The sequence below is a fragment of the Anguilla rostrata genome, chromosome 7 (assembly GCF_018555375.3).
Source record: "Anguilla rostrata isolate EN2019 chromosome 7, ASM1855537v3, whole genome shotgun sequence".
Taxonomy (NCBI): Eukaryota; Metazoa; Chordata; class Actinopteri; order Anguilliformes; family Anguillidae; genus Anguilla; species Anguilla rostrata.
This window is the reverse complement of record NC_057939.1, coordinates 29,540,351-29,567,866: the sequence shown is the minus strand read 5'-3', so window position 1 is coordinate 29,567,866 and position 27,516 is coordinate 29,540,351. Positions and strand designations below refer to the sequence as shown.

The following is a 27,516-nucleotide window of genomic DNA, read 5'->3' as shown; positions in this document are numbered from 1 at the left end:
GTAGTACTTTCCAAAAGTACCGGAACCTTTGGGGTGGGGCGCAAGCGCTGAAAATTTCTGATTGGTCGACTACTTGCAGTGTTTTATTTCAACCGCCATGTTTAAAAATCTGCAGCCGCAAACCGATTTATTTTCATAATAACTTCAAATCAAACTTGTATGTTATGCGGCGCAGTAGCCTAGTTTTGGTTATAGCCTGCCAACGTCTTGGAATTATAACGTGTGCTCTTCTGTTCTTTTCTTGCTTTAGTATTCGTTTTATAAAATGCTAAACATTCGTGCTGGGACAGCATATTACGTACCAAAACATTCAAACGGATTAATTCGGTTGCTGAATATTTTCATCCGGATTTTCTTTGTTAGCCCGTTGTAATTGACTCAAAACGTTTGATACAGTTATGTGAGGTATGCGGTAGTTCTGCGTAATTCACATTGGTGATACAGTAAAAGCACCTTCCGCACTTTTTGTCAGGGTAAAATAACAGGTTAATTCTAGTAATCGTCCCTTTAGCTTTTTCAGACTGCCATAATTTTACTCTGCCATTCTTCAATTCCACAAAAAGACCAGGAAGACTATGGACTAATTTATGGTTCATGGTTCGCATCTGGAGGGCACACTTCGCTGCTCGGCTAGCAGTAACTTTGAAAGAAAGCAAACGGTGGCTGTACCACTGCTAATTTAAATTTTCACGCAAGTCCGAGTTTTCGTTCTATTCTTGTCATTTTGCGATTAGCCTATATGGAATTGAAGATGAGAAAGTAATCAAACAGCAAATTGTTTACAACGTGTGCATGTTTTCTGCTGTTGTTGCCAGTTATATTGGAAATGTGAATGCATTCTGTCGCCTCGGATGTCAAGCCATGAAAGTGAATGTTTGCATAAAAACATAATGAATGTGTTTGAGAGGATATATAAAACAGTTACAATCTGACTATTGGCCTGTTATATCCTATTTGTTGCCTAACAACGGTCCAAGTTCAACTACCAACTACCAGTTTTGCTTGATAACGGTAAAATATGCCCAAACGGCTGCAGAAGAATATTTAAATTCCAGGTGATTAAATCGATAAAAATCAATAAATACAAAAGTAACCATATATAGTCATTGTTGGTAACCTGTTGTATATAAGTGGAATAAACCCCTCCGGGCTGTCCCGGTTATTAGAAAATAATGTAGGCTACTTCGGTGGTAGTATGGGGTTACAGAAGAAATCATAGGACAGATGGACCGACGACAACGTCGCTTTTTCATACGTCAGTGGGCTAATTTGCCTAATCTTCGCGGGACTTTAGACCGCGGTGGAAACGCAGACAACAATGGGCTGAAGGAACCTTTTAGTTCCTTGAAAAGTAGTTCCTTGGTGGAAACGCGGCTTATGACACTCAAAATTGAGCTCAGGTGCATCCTGTTTCCATTGAACATACTTGAGATGTTTCTATAACTTGATTGGAGTCGACCTGTGGTAAACCCAATTGATTGGACATGATTTGGAGTGGCACACACCTGTCTATATAAGGTCCCACAGTTGACTGTGCATGTCAGAGCAAAAACCAAGCCCTGAAGTCGAAAGAATTGTCTATAGACCTCTGAGACAGGATTGTGTCGAGGCACAGATCTGGGGAAGGGTAGAAAAATCTTTCTGCAGCATTGAACGTCCCGAAGAGCACAGTGGCCTCCATCATTCGTAAATGGAGGAAGTTTGGAACCACCTGGACTCTTCCTAGAGCTGGCTGCCCGGCCAAACTGAGCAATTGGGGGAGAAGGGCCTTAGTCAGGGAGGTGACCAAGAACCCAATGGCCACTCTGACTGAGCTTTGGAGTTCCTCTGTGGATATGGGAGAACGTTCCAGAAGGACAACCATCTCTGCAGCACTTCACCAATCCGGCCTTTATGGTAGAGTGGCCAGACGGAAGCCACTCCTCTGTAAAAGGCACATGACAGCCCACTTGGAGTTTGCCAAAAGGCAACTAAAGGACTCTCAGACCATGAGAAACAAGATTCTCTGGTCGGATGAAACCAAGATTGAACACTTTGGCCACAATGCCAAGCGTCACATCTGGAGGAAACCAGACACCGCTCATCACCTGGATACCACCCCTACGATGAAGCATGGTGGTGGGGATGTGGGGATGTTTTCAGCGGCAGGAACTGGGAGACTAGTCAGGATCGAGGGAAAGATGAAAGGAGCAAAGTACAGAGAAATCCTTGATGAAAACCTGCGCCAGAGCACTCAGGACCTCAGACTGGGGTGAAAGTTCACCTTCCCACAGGATAACATTCCTAAGCACACAGCCAAGACACAATGCAGGAGTGGCTTTGGGACAAGTCTGTGAATGTCCTACAGTGGCCCTGCCAGAGCCCGGACTTGAACTCGATCGAAGATCTCTTGAAAGACCTGAAAAGAGCATTGCAGCAACGCTACCCATCCACCCTAACAGAGCTTGAGAGGATCTGCAGAGAAGAATGGGAGAAATATCCCAAATATAGGTGTGCCAAGCTTGTAGCGCCATACCCAAGTAGACTCGAGGCTGTATTCACTGCCAAAGGTGCCTCAAGTACTGAGTCAAGGGTCTGAATACTTATTTAAATGTGATATTTCAGTTTTTTATTTTTAATAAATTTGCAAAAATTTTTAAAAACCTGTTTTCATTTAGTCATTATAGGATATTGTGTTTAAATTGATGAGAATAAAAATCAATTTTATAATAAGGCTGTAACGTAACAAAATGTGAAAAAAGTGAAGAGGTCTTAACACTCTCCGAAGGCACTTTAAGTATCTCTGAGATTAACCCTGAAAAGAGTTGATCTGGGGATCCTTTTAATGAGTTTTTAAACAGTTGCTGAGCTGTGTGTAGGGTTTATGGTGTAGGGTGTAGGGCTGTGTGTTTTGTCTATTGTATATGTTGCATATTTTTGGGTCTGCTCGTCTCTGTCCTCTATTTTATTAACAACCAGTGTTGACTATTTGCTTTCAAAGAGCATAGAATATTGCATTTACATTTTTTTACATGCACATTCCCATCAGTCTCATCACTCTTCTGAATGGTCCTGTACAACTGTTGTTTCTCTGGTGTCTCCTATTTGAAATTGCCATTGTTGTGTTATTTTCCTCTTAGCATATAGCGTATTGTTTTCTTTGGAATTTTGGACCCTATGTGCATTTCTGTCAACTCCCTTTCAGCTCCATGTCAAGCTGCTTGAGATGGAGCGTCATCTGGGAGAGGTGCAGGGCCGTTTGAAGGAACAGAGACAACTCTCTGGAGAGAAGCTGAAGGACCGTGAGCAGCAGGTGGCCGAACTGCAACTCAAACTTTCACGGACAGAGGAGCAGGTACATTTCTATTCCAGATTTAAGTATCACGGTGAAGATGTAAACTAGGTCTATCATGGAGCATATCAGTTATAGATCATATGCAGTTTCTGTGTTATATACACATTTGAGGGATATGTTCTCTGTTGTGCATGGGTCAAATGGGCTACCAATAGTACAGTGCCATTTTTGACTCTAATTTTAATTTTGACCATAGGAAGCAATCTAAAAGATATTGCAATGATTCTGCATCGATTAAATCAAAGTACCAAAATAAAAGCTTCACAAAGCACCCACAGCGGTTGGAAAGTACACACCTTGCACTACCAGGTAAATGACAAATCAGTGCACCATCTGGGTCATACGTATTGAAATTGTTTTACCTACACAAATATCCAAAATGACAACTTTTATGCTAATGGCGTTCAATACAGGGCATATCTGTTTCACAAAGATAATCGCAAATTACCACTAGCAATATGCATGGATTTATCAAGATGACCTGAAACATGCCAGTTTGGAGTAGGCTATTTAAAAGTACTGTGAAATTTTTGCTTGTGAATAACCATGACAGTTGTCATAATGAATTCAAATGTTTAAAAATCCCGAAAAGTAAATGCAAGTGTCGCTTAAAAATCGTGTGGGGGTGGGGTGCTCAAAAGGACTGGACTAAAAAGTTTACATTAGTCTACAGTTTTAAGGGGGTGCACAGAGACTGCATATGTACAAGGCCCAGAATGTCATTCTACACCCCTGCCAGGAAAGTAAAATAATGAACATTTTCATTAATTTGAATAACACTTAAAAGCAATAATTATTTTGTGAAGAAAAAGTCCATTTACTTTTCAGTCAAAATGAAGACAAATGTTGACTGAATACTGACCAGGGTTTAACCGCTGTCCAAAATGGGAAGTAGAGCAGGGAGAGATATTGGAGTCAAAGCTGTTGTCCTTCTACTACATAATTATATGGAACTACTACAACCACTACACAAATTTCAGTATAGTTGAACTACCAGCAGACTGCTGCAAAATGTAATTAAACTTATAGTTTAACTATGTGTAGTTGAACTACTTCTCAGCACTGGATATATCACCCATTGAATACTGACAACACCCTTAGTACTCTGTTACTACCACACAACATTTACAGCACACATTTGGGTCTGAAATTTTTAGAAGCACTGTTGTATATCTGGCTGGATTTATCACACAACAATTATACCACATGCCTTACACTTGGTAGATTCTGAACAGACAATGTTTACAAATGTTGTGTGATACTTGTCCATGACATGTTCAGATGGACAAGTTTATATAACTCACAATGTAGGCAAAATTCATATTGTAAAAATCCTGATTCTCTAAAATCTCAGAAAGACAATTTCATTTTCATAAAACACAACCTATAAATAGCATGGCCAGTATAGTTAAAAAAAATTTTTTTAACCAAATTTACTTCAAAATTAAAGCCGCAAGCGGCGTTGGGAGGGGTCCAAGCATTGGCACCATCGCGCCCCCTATGGAGCGATTTTAAAATGGCTTTGTCCTCATGATCATATGCCTTCACCCAACATACTGAATATCATGATGATTGTATAAAATATTGATGACTTATGGCCAATGTTGTGCTAAGAGACGCTGTCGGATGACTTGGTTACATCGCCATGGATATGTCCTGGCCGCTTCCCGTAAAGGCCTTTACTATGTCGTAACACTTAGATGGCATGTCGTAACACACAGATGGTCCGGCGTGTATGCACAGCTGCAGTGTTTCTGCGCCGCAACTAAAAAAGGCGTCACAGTAGTGTTGTCACAATACCAAAATTTTGATTTTGATACTGATACCAGGTTTAGTATTACGATACTCAATACTGAAATGATACTTGAAACTTACACGATGCTAAATCGATACTCGGTACCTAACGATACTGAAATTACCTTAATAGATGAGAAACGTAATGTCCACAAGGGTTGACCTCATTTTCGAATTCATAGTTTATTAACAACCTGGTTCATTAACAACCTTTAAGTTGAAGCCTCTTCAACATATTAATATGCATAGGCCTATAGTGTTACAACACTGAACAATAGAAAAATATGTTAAATATATTTCAAAAATTAAACAGTTGTAAACGAAATAATCTTTAAAACAGGTCTTTCACCTTTCAATAGATTGAAAAACAGCATATTTTAATAACAATACAGCATCTGTCTATAATGAAATATTTCCAAATTGGAACACCTATTGCTACTGAAGTGAACTGAGTCAAAGCTTGCGCTGTATCAAGGAGCTGAGTGCACAAGCGCAAGTCACCTCACTTGGCAACCTTAGTTGCTACTGCCTTCTAGGGAAGATTCTGACAAATTACACTTTTCATCCTCTCAATCAGTAGTGCGGGAGACAATTTTCCCTGGCTTTTACATTTGACTCAAAACTACCGAACGTCGGAATATTCTAATACCGAACCGTTTCTTTTTTTTTCTTTTTTTTTTTTTAAGTACCGAGAAAGTGCTGAAGTTTTGGTATACCGTGCAACACTACGCCAGACACATATTCCAATCCAATGCTCAGCTTAGCAGAGAATGCACATTTCAGAGCGCCACAGAGACAGACAGAATAATAACACATAAATGCACATTTCAAATAATAAATACGACATTGAGAAAAAACGGGAAAAAAAGACGTAATATCAACTCGCGATCTGCGTGCTGCGCGCAAAGTAGCTTACCGTTTTATTTATTTAGACATTGGCAGACAAGAAAAATTTTGGTTAAGCTGACCTATAAAATGCTATTCCAAAAGCAAAATCAGACATGTTATACATCGTTAGAAAGCTTATACTCTCACCTACTGAATAAATGAATTGTCAATCAAGCCAAATTGTACTAAAAAGGGCGACAACGCCATAAGAAACAGGTGTGGTATTACGCACAGCTATTATTGAACGTAGCCTACCCAGTGATAAAAAATGCGCGTATATTTCACAAACGGATTGTCAGAGACAATATATGACCACTCAGTCGCAAAAGGGACATCTCTACGTGTAAAACCAATGGTAAGATTGTATATTTATTCAATGTTTAGTCCCAGATATTGACTGTAGAATGACATGGTATAATTTTTTTTTTTTTAAACGGTGTCTCGTTTATTTCGTTATTCAGTGAGCAGCGTTTTCTCTGCTGAGTTGGCATATTTTAGGGCTAATGTCGGGTTTATCTTGTTGCTACGGAATATTGCATTACATTACATTACAGGCATTTGGCAGACGCTCCTACCCAGAGCGACGTACAACAAAGTGTATTATCATAATCAGGAACAAGTGTCGAAAACCCTAGAGAGAAGTACCGTTCCAAGTGCAGGGAAAAACCGCATAGTTCAACTTGGACCCTGTAGGTTAAACTGATTAACACTAACACAAACAAGAACAGCAACAACGCAGTCTATGCAAAAATACAAGCAATAGTTAAGACGAGTTAAGACTAAGTCACCTACGAAACAACTACCTAGTTACAACCCTAAGCTTACAGTCAATTTAGAGATTAAATTGAGAATACGATTTCTCTCAACATAATGACGGATTTAAAGACTAAACGAACTCACCCGATATTGTCTTCAAATGGACCGTATTATTTATTTAGCCATTGGCAGACTACAGCATAAATTGCATCTTTTGGTTATATTCAATATTAGTAATTGCAGCGAGAAACTGCAGCTGTAGGTCGTTATGTTATGGTAGCAACGGAACGAAGCGGACTATATATGTATTAGGCTACCGTCATAGTTTCATTATACCAGCATGTTTTCGCGCGTTTGCACAGAAACTCAGAATTTACCAATGAAATGGTTCAGTTATATCTCAGCATAATGACAGATTCAAAGACTAAACGAACTCATCCGATATTGTCTTCAAATGGATCCATGCCAAAGAAAAGTAATGATTCATCCTCTCAAAGCTTTTACTAACTTTTAGTAGCAAAAAACGAAATATCAACTCACCAGCCATGCTAACTGCTTCCTACGCTCAGAGTACCGAATTATTTATTTAGACATTGGCAGAGTACAGCATAAATTGCGTCTTTTGTTTATATTCAATATTAGTAATTGCAGCAAGAAACTGCAGCTGTAGACACAAGATAGTGTGTTATGTTATGGTAGCAACGGAACGAAGCGGACTACATATGTATTACCGTCATTGTTATATTATACCAGCGTGTTTTCGTGCGTTTGCACAGAAACTCAAATACTATCAATAAAATGGTTTAGCTATTTCTCAGCATAATGACAGATTCCAAGACTAAACGAACTCACCCGATACTGTCTTCAAATGGATCCATGCCAAAGAAAAGTAATTATTCATCACTTTAATAGCCTAGCATGCACTCCGGCTGGCACTGTCTTTCATTCCCCGACGTTCAGACCCTCCCCTCACTGATAAAAACTAGACCCTACGGTGTCGGATTACTTGCGTCGCCATGGATGTCGCTTGCCGTAAAGAAGTTTACTAGATGTCGTAACGCTTAGATTTGGAGCTCCAGCTTTTCCGCACCCCAACTAATAAAGAAGTCCAAATGGCGGGCAAACCATATGGCGGACATAGGTGGTCCCAAAAGCAAAGTTGTAGAGCACATTCAGATGCATCGGTCGATGAAGTTTTGTGTTGACATACGGTGTGGGAGTCAGGACCTTTTAAACATGACCCTTTTGTTATAGCGCCACCATCTGGCCGACATAGGTGATTTTTAGTGCCTGAGTAGTGGAGGCCCATAGGAACCCAGCCACCAAATGTGGTTGGTGTACAACTTATGGTTGCTGAGCCTCAGACATTTTAGCGGAGAAAGCTTCCACGCCCCAACGAACAAGTCAAAATGGCAGGCAAACAATATGGCGGTCATAGGTGGTGCCAATGGCAAAGTTGTAGAGCACGTTCAGATGCATAGGTCGATCAAGTTTTGTGTTGACCTAATGTATGGTGTGGGAGTTATGGCCTTTTACGCAAAACCCTTTGTTATAGCGCCACCATCTGGCCGGTGATTTTTAGTGCCTGAGTAGTGGGGGACCATAGGAACCCACCGGCCGAATTTGGTTGCTCTAGGACTTATGGTTGCTGAGCCTCAGACACTTTTAGCAGAAAAAAATAAGAATAATAATAATCCTAACAACTACAATAGGGTTCCACCAGCTTCGCTGCTTGGACCCCTAATAATCCTAACAGATACAATAGGGTTCCACCAGCTTCGCTGCTTGGACCCCTAATAATCCGAACAGATACAATAGGGTTCCACCAGCTTCGCTGCTTGGACCCCTAATTAAGCAGATTGTTCCTTTCGATGGGTCTGCTATTTTATTGCTATTTTGTAAAAGCTAGTTGATTATAACCCGATTGATTCCCCACCTGGTAGTACTTTTTCATTGTAGTAATTAAACACTTAACTTTAGATAGTTAAATGTACCATTTTTTCCCCTCCATTTTCTGCTGCTAGTTGTCTGGAGCCTCCCACGCATTTTTAAGTTGCGAATTTCTGAATAAATAAAAAAATATTGTGCTCTATAGCACCACCATGTGTTTCATTTGGGCCAGTACTTTAAGTTCATGCTCTTGATGGGAGTGCCAAGTTTCCTCAATTTATGTCACGCCCCTTGGGAGTTATTAGCATTTTTGTAGTTAGCCGCATCCACATTGATATTTATTAGCTTACTGTGGCCATGTTTTTTATCAACTTTTTTTGCATAACGGTTTTAGAGGACCATACAATGAACAAATTGATGCAAATTTCATGTTGATATGTCAAACGTTCTAGGACAAATGTTTCCTAAACGTTTTTCAAAAAATTAAAAATGGTGGACATTATGACTCCTAAGGGTTTGAATTGTGCATAAAGAGAGACAATTTTGGGAGGCAAGATTCAAGTCTTTATACTGCAAAAACGGCCTGGAGTTATGATTTTTTAAAATTTTGGAAATTCAAATGACAGTTATAGCACCACCAGGTGGCCAGTCAATGCCAAGATAAGTCTCCATAGGGAGGTACCTTCTAACAACACGCCAAGATTCATAGGTCTCAGCCATGTGGTTAGGAAAAAACTGGGGACAGAGGAAAATGGCTTGTAGCATTTCCATAATGGTGGCAATCCAAGATGGCAGTGACAAATAGGTAAAGATATGGGTTCCAGATGAAGTTGATCACTACTGAAAATTTTTCATCCAAAGTCAAAGTCAAAGTGTTTTATTTGTCAAGTGCACAGTATAACACAGGTCATTCTGAGCAAAGAAATTCTTGTGACATGGCAGGCAGCAACTACGTAGAAGCAAGAGCAAAATATCGAAAATATCTAAAATATATCAAAGAAATATCACACACAATAAAAATACACATAATATTAAACATAGTGTTAAATATTAACAGCAAATAAGTACCAGCCTGTACAGATGGGGGATATGGACAGTGGGAATAGGAGTATTAAATATTTAAATATTAACCATATATAAAGTGCAGGAGTGCTGATGGATATGTGCATAAGATTCTACATTGAACGTACATAGCATACACAGGAGGACATGTGATCAATGTGATCCCAGGGATTTATGTTGCTGGTTGAGAAGCCTGATGGCCTGAGGGAAAAAACTGTTTGTGAGTCTGGTCGTCCGTGCCCGGATGCTCCGGAAGCGTCTGCCAGACGGCAGCAGTGAGAACAGACCATAGCCTGGGTGGCTGAAGTCTGTTATGATTTTCTGTGCTTTCCTGAGGCATCGTGTGTGGTAGATGCCTCGCACAGATGGGAGGTGGCAGCCAATGATGCGCTCCGCTGTCTTCACCACCCTCTGGAGGGCTTTGTGGTCAGCAGCGGAGCAGCTGCCGTACCAGGCAGTAATGCAGCCAGTGAGGATGCTCTCGATGGTGCACCTGTAGAAATTGATGAGGGTCTTAGCAGACATTCCAAACTTCTTGAGTCTCCTCAGGAAGTATAGGCGCTTTTGGGCAGTTTTCACTGCTGCGTCTGATTGCCTGGACCAGGTGAGGTTATCATTTATGACCACACCGAGGAACTTGAAGCAGGAGACTCTCTCCACTTCAGCTCCGTCGATGTGAATGGGGGCGTGACCCCCCCCCTGTCGCTTCCTGAAGTCCACGATCATCTCCTTAGTCTTGCAGACGTTGAGGGAGAGGTTATTGTCCTGGCACCATGTTGCCAAGACACTGACCTCCTCTCTGAAGGCGGTCTCATCCCTAAAGATCAACAGTAATTTTTTTGTGAATTTTTGAGTTTAAAGAAAATTGTGCTTTGTAGCAGCACCATATGTTTGAATTGGGCCAATTAGGCCAGTTTTGCCCTTGATGGGATTGCCAATATAGCTACTAAGTTCTATCAATTTTGTCAGTTTGCTTGGGAGTTATTAGCATTTTTGTGATAAGCCACACCCACATTGATATTTATTGGCTTACTGTGGCCATGTTTTTGGGATTATCAATTTTCTTTGTACTTAAGTAACAATTCTCAGGTTTTATTAAAGGGATTTTTATGCATTTTGGTTTCACCATGTAGAGATTACAGCACCTTTTATACATAGCCTCCCTTTTCCGGACACCATAATGTTTGGGACAAATCCTTAGTGCAGGTATACGAGCTTTCAGTACCTAGTCTTGATTCTAGGCTGGGTCTGTTATTGGGTTTTGTTAACAAGGGGACCGTAATTGGAATAATTGTTCCAGTGAAAGTCACTGAAGCCCTTATGGGGTTGAGAAATAAGAAAAAAACAGTCAGAGACATAGGCCATACCATAGGCTTACAAAAATCAACTTTGTTTGCTACATCAAGAAGAAAGAGAGCACTGGTGAGCAAAGGGACTGGTAGGACAAGGAAGCCCTACAGTTGATGACCAGAGAATTTATACCTTAATGAAGAAATCTGTGCGAAAATTGGAAACACACTTCCGGAGGCAGGTATGGATGTGTCAGGGACTACTGTCCAGAAAAGACATCAGTAAGTAAAAAAAATAATAAAGCAAATGTCATTCAATGTCACTGCCAGGCTCCGTACAAACTAGGTGCAATACCATTCTAGAGCAAAACCATTTAAGGCCTTTTAAAAGAAGAAAAAAAAGAACCCTGTCATGATTTCTAAATTTAGCAGACAACCAGTGAAGAGAAGCAAGCACTTTACTGATATCTTCCCATTTGTTCGTTTTTTGACTTCAGTGAGGAAATACACTTTTGGCACCTGAAGCTTACTAAACTATTTTAGCTTACTAAAATCTCTGGTAACCACTGGAGTTTGGGAGCTTCAGGGGGAATGTCAATCCCTGGTCCCCTGGTCCTTGTTTAACCCCTGCCAAATCTGGCCAGTCCTCACCCATTTAGGGGGTGTTCTATTTAACCTCTTAGCACAAAGCCCCTAGTGGTCGAGATTACTGAACTCAGACATTCGGTGCAACTGCAACCAAAGTATGAGTTAAAAACAGAAACGCGTTGATCTAGTTTAATTAGTAGACGATACACGACAACTATGCCAAATACGGAATTTCGCAGTGCCACCATTGACACTCTGGCCGTTCATTTAACACACACCCCCTCCCTGCAGTCTCATCTACAACTACACCCCCCACCCATGACATAATGGACAATATTGTCTATCCTGGCATTCATAAAAATATTAATTCACCACAAAAAATCGTATTCCGTCATAGCAACAAGATAAACCTGACAGTAGCCCTAAGATATGCCAATACAGCAATGAAAACACTGCTCACTGAATAACGAAATAAACGAGAAAAAGTTATTAAAAATGATACCATGTCATTCTACAGTCAATATCTGGGACTAAATATTGAATAAATAATACAACCTTACTGTTGGTTTTACGCATAGAGATAAGCTTTCTACCGATTTATATAACATGTCTAATTTTGCTTTTGGAATAGTGTTTTATAGGTCAGCGTAACTGAAAATTTTCTTTTCATCGCATTCACTCACGCATTAACTCTGTGGTAGCAGTAAAAGACGCTGCACCTAACGAAACGTGGTCAACGATTTTTCGTAATTTCTTGGAAAATACTATTATTATTGAGGACTTCTGGGCATAGCTGAGCTATATGTTTGCTGATAGACCTAGCTGACATCGTTTTCTGGAGCAAAACAGAAGCTAATAGCACAGTATCATTGATTTACTGTCTCTATCTCCATCTACTGAACATATATAAGATTTCATCATTGCTATGTAAGTATTACTGCTCAAAATATTTCGGTTATATTAAGTTATTTTTGAAATTGAGTGTCTTTTAATAGGTTGGTATTATATAATGTGGATATTTCACACTGTTATGTAAGCATTAGTTAGTAGTGTAATAGTTTTTGTGAAGCATGCAACAGTGATGACGTGAGAGTTGGAACATTGCCAAAACGTGGTGGACGGTTGAAAATTGTTTTCATGTCGTCCCATCCCCATGCAAGAAAACATACGAGAGTACAGAACATAGAAATACATACAAGAGTTAATTATTACACATTTAGGTACTGTACCGCATTGTGTGACAATATTTTTGCATTATTTTCTAATCTGATAGCAATGTTTCATCTTAAACATTCATAAGGGGCTCATTTATATGCTTTATAATGGACAAAAAGCATTTTATTCATTCATAATTCCCACTTGAAAATGATGCAACAGTGAGTTTCTTGAGTCAAAATAGTTGATTTGTAGTGAAATACGTGAAGATGTTGTGATTTACAGCAATGCATAATTTAGACATTTTGGATAGATTTGGAGACGCTGGGTACACGGCTTAGTTTTTGCTTCATACATCTATAGTAGTTCTACATATCCACCCTTAGATTTTATGAACTTGTGGTCAAGAAGTTTTTGATCCAGCACATGTATAGTTTAACCTGCTGTATATATGCAATCTCTCAGTATTCTGTTGCAAACAAAAAAAAGTACGAATTCATTTTTTATTTTTTGTCTAGACAATTGCATTTGTGGCGCTTTATTTCTATTTATTTAGAAATAAATACAAATGTCTTGCTTCATTTAAGCCATTTTTCAAGTCTATGTGTTGTTCACATCTGGAGTTATAAAGCTTTAAATAGGGAACCCCCTAAATGGGCAAGGATTGGCAAGATTTAGCATGTGCACTAAGGGGTTAAGGCTTTATAACTCCAGATGTGAGCATCATGGAAACTTGGAAAATGGCTTAAATGCAGCAAGACACTTGTAACATTTTCAATACTTAGATTAGTTTATATTCATAATTTATGTTGAAATAAAGTGCCACAAATGCACAAATCTTGGCAAAAATGAAGTTGTTCTCTTTTAGTTTTAAATGAAATACTACATTACATTACGTTACATTACATTACATTACAGGCATTTAGCAGACGCTCTTATCCAGAGCGACGTACAACAAGTGCATCAGTTCAAGGTGCAGAGGCGCAAAAGAAAAACACTTGAAGTAAATTGAAGTAAAGATTGTAGTGCCAGAAGTGACCACGTAGATCAGGACTCCAACCCTGTAGGGTAACCTGTTCAGCAAACAACAAACAATCCTGCCAAGTACAAACTAGCACTGAAATCACATTTGCCTAATCAGAATCAGACAAAAACAATCCTGCCAAATAAAAACTAACGTGATCGCATTGGCCTAACTAGGTACATTGAGCTAAACTATAGGCTAGGGAGGGGTGGGGAGAGGTGCAGCCTGAAGAGATGAGTCTTTAGTCTGCGTTTGAAGGTAGTCAGATTCTCTGCGGTTCTGACCGCCACGGGGAGGTCATTCCACCAGCGAGGGGCCAGGACAGACAGCAGACGCGAGCGGGAAGTACAGACACGAAGAGGGGGAGGTGCCAAGCGTCCAGAGGTGGCAGAACGGAGAGGTCTGGCTGGTGTGTAGGGTCTGATGATCCTCTGGATGTATCCTGGTGCTGACCCCTTAGCTGCCTGGTATGCAAGCACCAAAGTCTTAAATTTGATGCGAGCCATAACAGGCAGCCAGTGGAGGTCACATGTACTAAGGGATCACATGTATGAAACAGGTAAAAACTATACATGTCATGGATCTTTATGACCCCAGGTGTGCAAATGTGTTATGATTCAGAATTTCTAAAGATCTATGAAGCAAAAAGTAATCAGTGTACCCTGGTGTCCCTTAGTCCCCTAATCTATCCAAAATGTCTAAATTGTGCATTGCTGCAAATCATAACATAGCATGTGACATGCCCGCATTAGAGAATTTCGCAAAACTCTTGAAAAACACCCCATGTCATTGTGAGTGGTATGACTTCGAACAAAGCATGCCACTACAAGCCACTACACTAACACTACCCAGGGTGTGCCAACAATGCCTGTATACTAACTTTTGCTAGCCTGCAATAAATATATGCTGATCATTATTAACAAAGGCTAACACAGTTGTCAATTACGACCTATGCAAATATAGCAATATCAAAATATGACACAACGTAAATAATTGAAATGCTACATGCAATGAACTTCCTGTTTCACACCTGTCTAAAATTAACCAAAGTCACAACAAATACAGTAGTCTTGCCAAAAGGTTTATAAAAGCATGAGCCTTTTTGGCATCATGCAGGGACAATACATTTTTATTTTGGTTACACTTCAGTGGTGAAAAATGTGGGCCAGAAAGGAGAGAGGTTTTAACCACACCAAGGTTTTAACAACTTCATTGTTTGCAACAGTGGAGCCATCTCAATTGAAATAAAAATTTGACTATCTTATCCGAATTTAGTAAAAGGACATTTTGGGTCATCCAGGCAGCCTTAGTTTAAAACCCCTTAACCCCACTTAAAACCCAGGGGCTTTTTCTATTTATGTCGGGGCGACATAGCTCAGGAGGTAAGAGTGGTTGTCTGTCAGTCGGAGGGTTGCCGATTCGATCCCCCGCCCTGGGCGTGTCAAAGTGTCCCTGAGCAAGACACCTAACCCCTAATTGCTCCCAACGAGCTGATTGGTACCTTGCGTGGCAGCCTTTCACCGTTGGTGTGCGAGTGTGTGTGTGAATGAGAGGCATCAATTGTAAAGCGCTTTGGATAAAAGTGCTATATAAATGCAGTCCATTTACCATTTATTCTTTGGGACAAGCCAGGATTAGTTAAAGGGGAATTGCACTTTATAACACTTCTGGGCTAATTTTCACACCTACCCAGAGTTTTGTCTGCATCCCAGACGGTTTTTAGGTTGCTTGCTTCAATATTTAGATATTTGTAGATTTTTGATTCTTGTGTGAGCAAACCCCCCCCCCCCCCCCCCCCCCATCCAATTGAAGCCCATTCAACATCAGGCTCCACGTTAGACTCATTGTAAACACACATCCCTGCTTCTCGTAACTGTTAATATCCTTCTAATGAATTCGTCGCCCTTCATTTTTCGATTAGTTATTTCATTATGTTAATATTTTACACTGTTTTGTTGCTTTCCTTCACAAATGCAGGAAGTAGATCCTGGCAGTTTAGTGTCGAACTCGAGGATGTATATCATTGCGCGACTTCTGATGTGGGCGTACCTGCAGACAATAACACTAGGTTGGTCGTGTTGTAGGCTATTACTACTAGCTAGTGAAACCGAAAATGTCTGAGGACGAAGGAGATTTTGTTTTTGATCATGGGATTGTTGTTCCCTATCGATTCAAGCCGGAATACACAGAAGAAGAGCTGGCTAATTTGCAGGCTGATTTGGGGTACAAATTTTTTTTTCACCCAGTGCGCACTTGCAGAAAAAAAACAGCGAGGCACTTCACTTCCCAAGGTAATCAGTGAGGCAGCAATGATGACACTGACGTAACGTGCACTCTCATGCAGCAGCGCGCAGAGGCTGAGCCTATCTGTCTGGAGCTCACAGTCACCACCAGTAAAATTACACTTCTGAACTCCGCTTTGAAAACTGGTTTGAATGTTATTCTCAGCACGTTGAAGACCTAGTGTTATATATGAAACAACATGCATGAAAATACGGGACAAACTGCGTCCCGTATTGAATCAATACGGGACGTAGCATTTACTCTGGGACGATCCCGTATTATACGGGACGGGTGGCAACTCTAGCGACAGGGCACTTGATTTCTCGGCTGTCAGCAACCCCGGAGTCTTGGAGACTTTGTTCCGAATGCCAAGGATCAATTGGAAATGACATTCCACACCGGATGGTCCAAACGGGACTCTCTCGGAAATGTAAGTGTGTTGGCTGTATACCGTAGGAATGTCAGTGGATAGCATAACATTATTGTTAGCTAATGGAAATCCTAGTTTTGACGACTGGTGTTCATGTGTGGTAGTCTATGCATGTGTCTCGCTGAGTGTAACGTTACCGTAAAATCCTGTTTTGAACACAGAGGTATAGGGCTTGGCACATCAGCTAAACTACTAGACTGTAACGTTACATCTCTGACACATGATTGAAGTTAGCAAGAGTGACAATTGAAATAATGCCTAGAACTTTTATGACATAGTCTGTCAATATCTGCATGAGCCTTAACGGAATGTTTTGCTTCACTTCTTCTCAATTTTGCCGCGAAACGAAATTGAAGAAAAAACCGGAAACCGTACTACTATGTGGACTTCTGCTAAAAAAAATAGGTCTTTGTTTCTAACGTTAGAAATTTAAAATGAAATAACTAATCGAAAAATGAAGGGCGACGAATTCATTAGAAGGACCATATCAGTCATGAGAAGCAGGGACGTGTGTTTACAATGAGTAAACACACGTGGAGTTTGATGTTGAATGGGCTTCTATTGGATGGGGGGGGGGGGGGGGTTTGCTCACATGGGAATCAAAAATCTACAAATATCTAAATATTGAAGCAAGCAACATAAAAACCATCTGGGATGCACACAAAACTCTAGGTAGGTGTGAAAATGAGCCCAGAAGTGCTATAAGTGCAATTCCCCTTTAAGAATATGTTTCTTTTCTGAATCCAGTGGTTCCAACAGTCAATTCCCTTGTTAAGATGTTCAGCACTCTGAATACTGAACACAAGTGATAGTGCTAGAACCCCTCACTTAACCTACATGTAAAATATATTTTATGTGAATTAATTTTATTATTATTATTGAAAATGAGAATTATCTATTAAATCGCCAAATTCTTCTCTAGGCGAGTCTACAGAAAACTGGTGGTATCAACCAACAAGTCAAAACAAGCCATATATCAGGTTCCAAGACTAAATAATTGAATTTAACTGGAAGCAGTCAATTATATTAATACATTTAAATCATACATTCTTTATTGAATGCAGGCTCACTACTTCTAAATTACAAAACAGAAGACATACAACAAAACATTAAACAATTGAACTAGAAATACCAGTAAAGAGAGAGAGAGAGACGGATAAGCCAGACCATGCCAAAGTATCACCCACTTCCAGTATAAGTGCCACAGAATGAAAGGAAACCAGCTGCGAGCACAAAAGCAAGGTACCACCACCAAAATAAATAGAGGAAAACTCTTCTTCTTCAAGGCTCGAAAACCAAACGCAACACAAACAACTTTTTCCTGTGGCCATCTTAAATACCTTACCCAGCATGGCTTGAGAATGTTTGCTCTGATTGGGTGATGCTGAGTTAAGGTTTAGGAGAGAGGGGAAGCGGGGTCAGACTAATTTATGACAAGGACTGGCCTACCTAAAGATTGCATTCAAACTTATGGCACTTCTCCACGGCACGGTACAGGATGGCAAGCATTCGTATCCTACCCGTGCCGTGTTGCCTGTTGCGCTTCTCCATTACACAACAAACCCGTGAAGGTAGGAGGAGTCATGGGAGGAGTAAAGTGTCCAAAATGTGTAATAATTAACTCTTGTATGTATTTCTATACTCTTTACTCTCGTCTGTTTTCATGTATGGGAATGGGATGATATGAAAGCAATTTGCACCGTCCACCACGTTTTGGCAATGTTCCAACACTCTCGTCATCACTGTTGCATGCATCACAAAAACTATTACACTACTAACTAACGCTAACATTGTAGTGTGAAATATCCACATTATATAATACCACTAACTTATTTAAAGACACTCAATGTCAAAAATAACGTATATAACCGAAATATTTGAGCAGTAATACTTACATAGCAATGGTGACATTTTATCTGTGTTCAGTAGATAGAGACAGAGACAGTGAATCAATGACAGTTCTATCCATTACATTACATTACATTATAGGCATTTAGCAGACGCTCTTATCCAGAGCGACGTACAACAAGTGCATAGGTTTCATGATGTAGAGGCGCAAAAGAAACACTAGAGTGAAGTAAGGATCCACTTCTGTTTTGCTCCAGAAAACGATGTCAGATAGGTCTATCAGCAAACATATGGCTTAGTTATGCGCAGAAGTCCTCAATAATAATAGTATTTTCCAAGAAATTACGAAAAATCGTTGACAACGTTTCGTTAGGTGCAGCATCTTTTACTGCTATCACAGAGTGAACGCGTAAGTGAATGCGATGATAAGAAAATGTTTGGTTACACTGACCTATAAAACACTATTCCAAAAGCAAAATTAGATACGTTATACATCGTTAGAAAGCTTATACTCTTTCCTGCTGAACATATTAATTTTCAATTAAGCCAGACTGTACTCTAAAGGCGACAACACCGTGAACAACACGTATGGTATTACGTACAGCTATTTTGGAAGGTACCCAGGCAGGACAAAGGCGCGTATATTTCACAAACAGATTGTCCAAGACAATATATGACCACTCAGTCTCAAAAGGGCCATCTCTACGCGTAAAACCAAGTTTGTATATTTATTCAATATTTAGTCCCAGATATTGACTGTAGAACTCGCTAGTTAACGTTGCTCTGTCTTGCTGTTGTGGTATTTAAAAATGGCAGTTGCTGCCGGTGAACAAACATGGCCAAGATGCGTTCTAAAAATAGATTCTTCCCCATGCTAGGAATCGATTTGAAATCTAGCACATTATTCGGTCATTCGATCTGTGAAAAAGTTGAAAATCGCCATCCCCTAGTTGCAAGCGGTCAGGCTGTGGAGTTAATCTTCTTTGCGTTTTACTCGCCCAGCTGAAGGAGAATGTGAGCAAGTCCTTGGACCTGCAGCACCAGTTGGACAAGGCCCGGCAGAGCTACCAGGAGGTCCAGGCTCTGCACCAGAGCACCAGCGCCAAGCTGAGGGAAGCTCAGGTACCAGATTGTAGTGGTTATTGTCAATATGACCATATAGTCCTATTCTGGCTGATTATCAGAATCCAAATTGATTAATTGTACTGTTAAGAAAGGGGATAATTACTCAGATTTTTCACATTCCTATTGTGTCTAGAATTGAGCAAGTGTGTGCATGTGTGTTCGCTTGTGCACGTGTGAGGGTAGCTCTTCTGCTGCGTGGTGGAATGCCCTTGAGCACGTATGTATGTTAATTTGGGTGAATACCTGCCACTGTTCCAGAATGACCTGGAGCAGGTGTTGCGACAGATTGGAGATAAGGACCAGAAGATCCAGAACCTGGAGGCTCTGCTGCAGAAAAGCAGAGACAGTATCAGCCAGCTGGAGGCTGAAAGGGAGGACCTGTGTGCCAAGATACAGGCAGGAGAAGGAGAGACCGCTCTTCTCAACCAGCTACAAGAAAAGAACCATGCCCTTCAGGAGCAGGTACTCTTACACACATACTGTACAGACACGCAGACACACACACACACTCTTTCCCCAGTACCGAATATGCCATTTGCACTCTTGGATGCAATAGCAGAGAAGTATAAGTATAAAATATGCAAATGTATTTGAGTGAAATGAAAGAGTTTGTCACTGAACACCACAAATGCCCACGAGTCATCATTGCATTTTTTTTAACCTTAATTTATGAGGAAATGTGCACTAAAATCAGAATTTCTGCAGAAATTTTGACTTTTTTGGCATGTTTTCATACCTGAGAAGCTATCAGATCTGGCTTCTGTGAGATTATTTTTAGGTTGTGCAGTTGACGGATAACATGAGGAATCAATCGGAGAGCCACAAGCAGGCACAAGAGAACCTCCATGAGCAGGTTCAGGAGCAGAAAACCCACCTGCGCTCAGCACAGGACCGCTGCCATGCCTTGGAGACCTCCATCACTGACCTCAGCATCCAGCTGACCGAGAGTAAAGAGAGGGTCGCCCATCTGGACACTCAGGTACGTTCCTTCAGACACTGTTACACCTGTAGACCCACCAGAAAGATCCATGCAGCCTCACCCACAGGAAATAATGCTTCATATTTATTGTCTTATTACTTCGCATGTGTCAAATACCCCACCAACATCAAGATGTAAAACACATCCCATAATTTCACATGTATTATTCAAAATCGGGTCTATTCCTTATTTATACACTACCGGTCAAAAGTTTTAGAACACCTCAATTTTTCCAGTTTTTATTGAAATTTACACAGTTGTCTCAATGCACTCTGAAATTAAAGCATAGAACAAATAAACAATTTGAGATTTTTAAAAAAAAGAAATCATGGAATCGTTCTGTTTAACACAATTTATCCAAATTTCTTGACTCATCAAAGATCATAGTAGCCACCTTTTGTAGATATAACAGCTGAACACACTTGTAGCATTCATTCTGCAATGGAAATCAAATGTTATTTACATTTCAGAGTTATAAACTCTGACACACAATGCGGTACAGTACCTAAATGTGTAATAATTAACTCTTGTCTGTATTTCTATACTCTGTGCTCTCTTATGTTTTCTTGTATGGGGATGGGACGACATGAAAACAATTTTCAACCGTCCACCACGTTTTGGCAATGTTCCAACTCTCACGTCATCACTGTTGCATGCTTCACAACAACTATTATACTCCTAACTAACGCTTACATTACAGTGTGAAATATCCACATTATATAATACCACTAACCTATTTAAAGACACTCAATTTCAAAAATAACGTATATAACCGAAGTATTTTGAAACAATGTCAGCTAGGTCTATCAGCAAACATATGGCTTATCTATGCCCAGAAGTCCTCAATAATAATAGTATTTTCCAAGAAATTATGAAAAATTGTTGACAACGTTTCGTTAAGTGCAGCATCTTTTACTGCTACCACAGAGTGAATGCATAAGTGAATGCGATGATAAGAAAATTTTCGATTACGTTGACCTAAAAACGCTATTCCAAAAGTAAAATTAGACATGTTATATATCGTTAGAAAGCTTATACTCTCACCTACTGAATAAATGAATTGTCAATCAAGCCAGACTGTACTAAAAAGGGCGACAACGCCGTAAACAACAGGTGTGGTATTACGCACAGCTATTTTTGAAGGTACCCAGGCATCACAGATGCGCATATATTTCACAAACGGATTGTCAAGACAATGTATGACCACTCAGTCTCAAAAGGGACATCACTACGTGTAAAACCGATTGTAAGGCTGTGTATTTATTCAATATTTAGTCCCAGATATTGACTGTAGAATGACATGGTATCATTTTTTAAAACTTTGTCTCGTTTATTTCATTATTCAGTGAGCAGTGTTTATGCTTGTGTGACTTGTATGACAAGTCATGTGCCAACGTCATCGGCGTAAGAGCAGATACCAGGATATTGCGTAAAGCCCCAGTGGTGGCCTACCATGCAGTTTTAAGGCTACTTTCACCGTTTTATGTTACATGTAAACCGTACTGTTATATTGTAGTTTTTATCAATAAAAAAATCTATTACATATATTGTTGGTGCTCCTTACATTTTGGTGGGTGCTCCTAAATTTTTGCTGGTGCTCCTAACTTTTTGAAGCTACCAAGTAAAAAAGTTAATTTTGAGCCCTGGCACCACCACATCTGATGGTCACTTGAACAGCCAGGTAAGTTAACGTTACCTTTGTTAAATCATCATGTTTGTTTAGTTTGATGAAATAAAACTAGTTAAGTAACAAAAAGAAAGATGATAGCTGAAGTTGATATATCGTTAACATTAGTGCCAGACACCTAGACTAGTTAGCTATCGCTAATTTGGGTCTTTACTCAAAACTTTAGATTCATGTGTGGTTAAGGTGCAGATTCTCAGCTCTTAATAAAGGGAATTTTTACACCCTTTGGTTTCACCATGTAGACATTACACCACTTTTTATACATAGTCCCTTTATATCAGGGTACCTTAATTCTTGGGACATATTAAGCTTCTGTAAATTAAAGTACTCATGTTTTGTCACACATCCTTTGTATGCAATTACTGCTTGAAGTCTGTGACCCATAAACATCACCAGGTGCTGAGTATCTTCTCTGGTGATGCGGGCCTGTACTGCAGCCATCTTCAGCTCCTGCTTGTTTCAGAGGCTAGTTGTCTTCTTTCTTCGGTATACGAAACACATTCAGTTGGATTCAGATCGGATCATTGACTTGGCCATTTGAGAATTTTCCTATTTTTGACTTTGAAAAACTAATTTTTGCTTTAGTAGTATATTGGGGCTTTGTTTACAAAGCAGCATGTTTACAGCATTGTCTTGCTGTTGGATGGAGTGCCATACAATGGATTTTGAGGCATTTGCTTGAACTTGAGCAGATTAATGCCACTGTATGCATCACAATTAATTCTGCTGCTACTATCAGTAGTAGTTACATTGTCATTGAAAAAAAGTGAGCCAGTCCTGTGGTAGCATGCCCAAACCAAGATCCAAAGCATCCCCATGTTTCACAGATGAGTGGGGGTGCTTTGGATCTTGGGCAGTTCCTTTTGGCCTCCACACTTTGCTCTTGCCATCAAGTCAATCTTGGTCTGATCTGTCCAAAAACATTTTTTCCAGAACTCTGCAGGCTCTTTTAGGTACTCTCAGAAAACTGTAACCTGGCGATCCTGTTTTGCGGCTAACTAGTAGTTTGAATCTTGCCATGTACCCTCGTGAAGTTCGTGAAGTCTTTTGCGGACAGTTGTCAGTAACACATGCCAGTCTCCAGAGTGTTTCTGATCTGTCAGACATGTGTCTGAGGGTTTTTCTTCATTATGGTGAAAATTCTTCAGTCATTAACTGTAGATATCTTCCTTGGCCTACCAGGCCCTTTGCGATTACTGAACTCACTAGTACTCTTTCTTCGTAATTATGTTCCAAACAGTTGATTTAGGCAATTCTAAGGTTTGGCCTATGTCTCTCACTGTTTGTTTTTTTTTTTCTCAGCCTCTTAATGGCTTCCTTGACTATCATCGACACAACTCTGATAACAGACTCTAAGGGCAATCAAAAACTTACATGCAGGTTACCTTGACCATGCAATGCAGTCATCATAATCTATTACTTGTTTGTTTTTCTGTAGGGAAGACTTGTTTTGAACCTTATCATACGGTACCACACAAGATAATACATAAATACACATCGCATTAGACAGTGCAATCACATGCAAACAGTTTATCCTGAAACTCTAAATCTAGTTAATCCCTTCTGCGCAAACAATTTCTTGTCAAGACAATATTATACTCATTATTATTATACTCCTACCAAATACTAATTTACACTAACTCTTTCCCAATAATAAAGACTGTACTACACCTAATGTCTTATCAAAGTGTTTTTAAGTCCATTTAAAACCAAAAGGCCTGGGCTGAACCCCATCTGGTGTTTTACAGCTCAAAGTCAAGACTGAATTACTTTTGTCCACTGAGGCAGCCAAGACCAACCAAAGGGTGGACCTGCAAAACCACTTGGAGACAGCCCAGCTTGCACTGCAGGACAAACAGCAGGTATGTCTGTGTCACAGAGTCTAACAGTGGCAGCACCTGACAGCTGGTGCAGCAACTTCTGGTACTGTGAATGACTACCCGACCCAGTAAGGACAAATGTTTCTATTTAATGCTTTATCAAAAATAACTAATCTGTTTTCTACATTTTACAATATTATTGCATTGTGAATAGTCATTTTTATAGAGTTTGTCACTCAGGTAGTTTATAAGGGACTGTCTGGTACAACTGAGACCCGAGACAGGAATGAATAACCTCCTGGTTAGAAGGTTAATGTGAAACTACCTACCTAAGTGATGTTTGTCTAGGGAAGTGCTGGTATATCTGTAACTGAAAAAAAAAAACATGTTTTCAACATACAAAAATGGCAAGTTACTCACACATACAAGGCACTATAAGTAATTAACGTATTGCAAAATCTAGGCCTGCCAATAAAAGTACTGATATCAAAATTACAATAGTTACAATAAACAATATTGGCTATCTTACCTAACACAAATTAAACATGCTGTATTCCAAAGCAATGCTGCTACCCAATGCTTCCTAAATTCTTTCAAGTAACTTGGCCCTGTGTTTTTTCATCTTACCCTGTGAAGAGAATGTGGTCATTCAAAGCATATGTCATATTGAAGTGTGAAATGGCAATCATTTATAGTGGGAATAATGTTGCTGAATAAACAGCTGTTTTACACCAATGTATATATTTTGTAATGAATGCACAATATGTTTAAAGGAGTAACATGGTGGTTGAATGTGACACTTGCCAGTTGTCTTTAGGCAACAACAAAACAAATGTGCATAATTTTTTTATTATTCAATCATTTAAATGTATTTTAAAACGTATTTTCTAAGCCTAAATTCCCCACTATAAAAGTTCACCCGAACTGTCTGGGCGTGGGAATGAGAACTGTCAGTTAGCTATGATTGACAGACCGTGCCCCGTTACCATAGCTACCTCTATGATACGCGCTTATCTTGGGACACTGAATTTTCACAAGCTAGCTAACTTAGTATATAAAGTATCCACAGCTAAGGACGTTGACTTATATCCAATAAGAATTTTTGCTAGCTAGCTAGCCAGCCAAGTTAAGATAAAACCACAACTATAACGTCCTTATGAAAGCAAACTAGCTAGCTAACGTTTTTGATAACATTACTTTATGAAAGCAAACTACATAGCTAGCTAACGTTAGCTAGCTAGCTATAAATGAATATGACCAACCAGAGATTGTCTAATAGTCCTTGAAAGGCACTCTAATAAGTGAACCTAACGTTAGTCAAATATTTGCATTATCTTGCCTGTAAACCAGCGGCACAAACTATGGGTCACGAGTTATCCATTTAGAATCTGACTGACTGTAGGGATGTCGCCAGCAGTGTATGCGCGTGAGCTCGACAATACATTTCTCACAGAAAAGGTAGTTTGACGCCTTTTTTTTAGTTTATTACAATGGTGATAGAAGTGACAATAATTAAGTGGTGCTGTGCTGTTAGCCTTTACATTACATTACATTACATTTACTTGGCAGACGCTTTTATCCAAAGCGACGTACAAAAATGCATTTCATGGTCATAGACAACTGCTAAACACAGGTTCAGTAAGGTACAATACTTATTTTGTACAGCTATTTCTAGCCAAGAACACAGTTCACACAGTGAACACTATTCTGACCTAACCTCTACAAAGCCAACTAGGCAGAATAAGCTACAGTATTAAGACAAATACAAATTACCAAAAAAGTGCTGGGATGGGGCAACATGTAACAAGTGTCATGAAAGGGGTTTTTTTTAAATTTTTTTTTTATAAAAGAGTGAAATACAGCGTGGTGGTGGTTAGTCTAGGTATAGTCTGAAGAGATGAGTCTTCAGGCCATGGCGGAAGATGGGTAGTGAGGGGGAGGTTCGGAGAGAGATGGGAAGTTCATTCCACCACTGGGGAGCTAGAGTGGAGAAGCTCTGTGATCCCTTTGGGCGGGTGGGAGGGGTTACAAGGCGCCCTGCTACCGCAGAGCGGAGTGGTCGAGCAGGCACATAGAATCGAGTCATGTCCTGCAAGTAGATGGGGGCTGTCCTGTTGGCAGCAGTGTAGGCAAGGGTCGGGGCTTTGAACCGGATCCTGGTGGTGACCGATAGCCAGTGGAGTGATCACAGCCGAGGAGTGACGTGGGAGAATTTGGGAAGGTTGTAGATGAGTTGGGCAGCGGCATTCTGAATCATCTGTAGTGGCTGTATGGCACAAGCTGGCAGGCTTGCAGGAGAGAGTTGCAGTAATCAAGGCGAGAGGTCACCATAGCCTGGACGAGCAGCTGGGTGGAGTGCGTCGTCAGGTATGGTCGAATCCTTCTGATGTTGTACAGAAGGAATCTGCAGGACCGTGATGTTGCCTTGATGTGCTCCTTGAGGTCCAGTTGGTCATCCAGGACCACCCCCAAGCTCTTGGCAGAGTGAGAGGCAGTCACTGTGGTGCCATCAACCGTGATTGAGAGCTCACGAAGTAAGGAGGTCTTGCACGGGAAGAAGAGCAGCTCAGTTTTGTTGAGGTTGAGCTTCAAATGGTGGCTGGCCATCCAGGTGGAGATGTCAGCCAGGCAGGAAGAGATCTTATCATTGACCTGTGTGGCTGAGGGGGGGAAAGAAAAGAGGAGTTGTGTGTCATCTGCATAACAATGATAGGAGAAGCAATGTGAATTAATAACTGAACCAAGAGATCTGGTGTATAAGGAGAACAGCAGAGGACCCAGTACAGATCCCTGCGGCACTCCCGTAACAAGTGGATGAGAAGCAGAGGCAGACCCCTTCCAGGTGACCTGGTAGGTCCTATCTGCAAGATAGGAAGCGAACCAAGACAGGGCAGTCCCGGCGATTCCCATCCCAGCCAAGGTGGAGAGGAGTATTTTATGGTTGACCGTGTCGAAAGCTGCAGACAGGTCAAGAAGGATCAGGACAGAGGAGAGGCGTGAGGCTCTTGCAGTGGCAAGTGTCTCCGTCACAGCTAGGAGCGCAGTCTCTGTTGAGTGCCCGGATCGGAAGCCAGACTGGTGAGGGTCTAGCAGGTTGTTCTTATGGAGAAAAGAGGTTAGTTGTTTAAGAACTGCTTGTTCAATGGTTTTGGACAGAAAGGGTAGAAGCGATACGGGTCGATAATTCGTTACATCGGAGGGGTCTGAGGTGGGTTTTTTGAGAAGTGGGGTAACACGAGCCATCTTAAAATCAGAGGGAACATGACCAGAGGAGAGAGAGGAATTAACAATGGAGGACAGATAGGGAAGGAACTCGCTGGAAATGGATTGGAGAACTTTAGATGGGATGGGGTCAAGTGGACAGGTGGTTGCACGATGAGAGGTGATGAGTTGTAATACATCGAAGTCCTCCAGCATCTCAAAGGAGGTCAGTGTGGCTGTGGGTTTGTCCCGGGGGGTTGGGGGGCTCACTGGATGGGCGAAGGAGTTCCGGATTGTAGCCACCTTTCCTTCAAAGGCGGCCAGAAAGTCATCTGCGGAGAGGGAAGAGGGAGGTGGGGGTGG

At 40.6% G+C, this 27,516-nt stretch overlaps 1 protein-coding gene across 8 annotated transcripts in view; it reads left to right on the top strand.

The window, feature by feature from the left end:
- Positions 1–27,516, top strand: part of eea1 (early endosome antigen 1) — a 278,859-nt gene that overhangs the window by 195,580 nt on the left and 55,763 nt on the right. For all 8 annotated transcript variants that reach the window (XM_064341907.1, XM_064341909.1, XM_064341904.1 and 5 more), the window contains 5 exons: positions 3,185–3,334; positions 19,344–19,463; positions 19,725–19,928; positions 20,245–20,445; positions 23,881–23,994. In XM_064341907.1, coding sequence (XP_064197977.1) covers positions 3,185–3,334; positions 19,344–19,463; positions 19,725–19,928; positions 20,245–20,445; positions 23,881–23,994 — 789 coding nt within the window. The remainder of the gene's footprint in view (positions 1–3,184; positions 3,335–19,343; positions 19,464–19,724; positions 19,929–20,244; positions 20,446–23,880; positions 23,995–27,516) is intronic.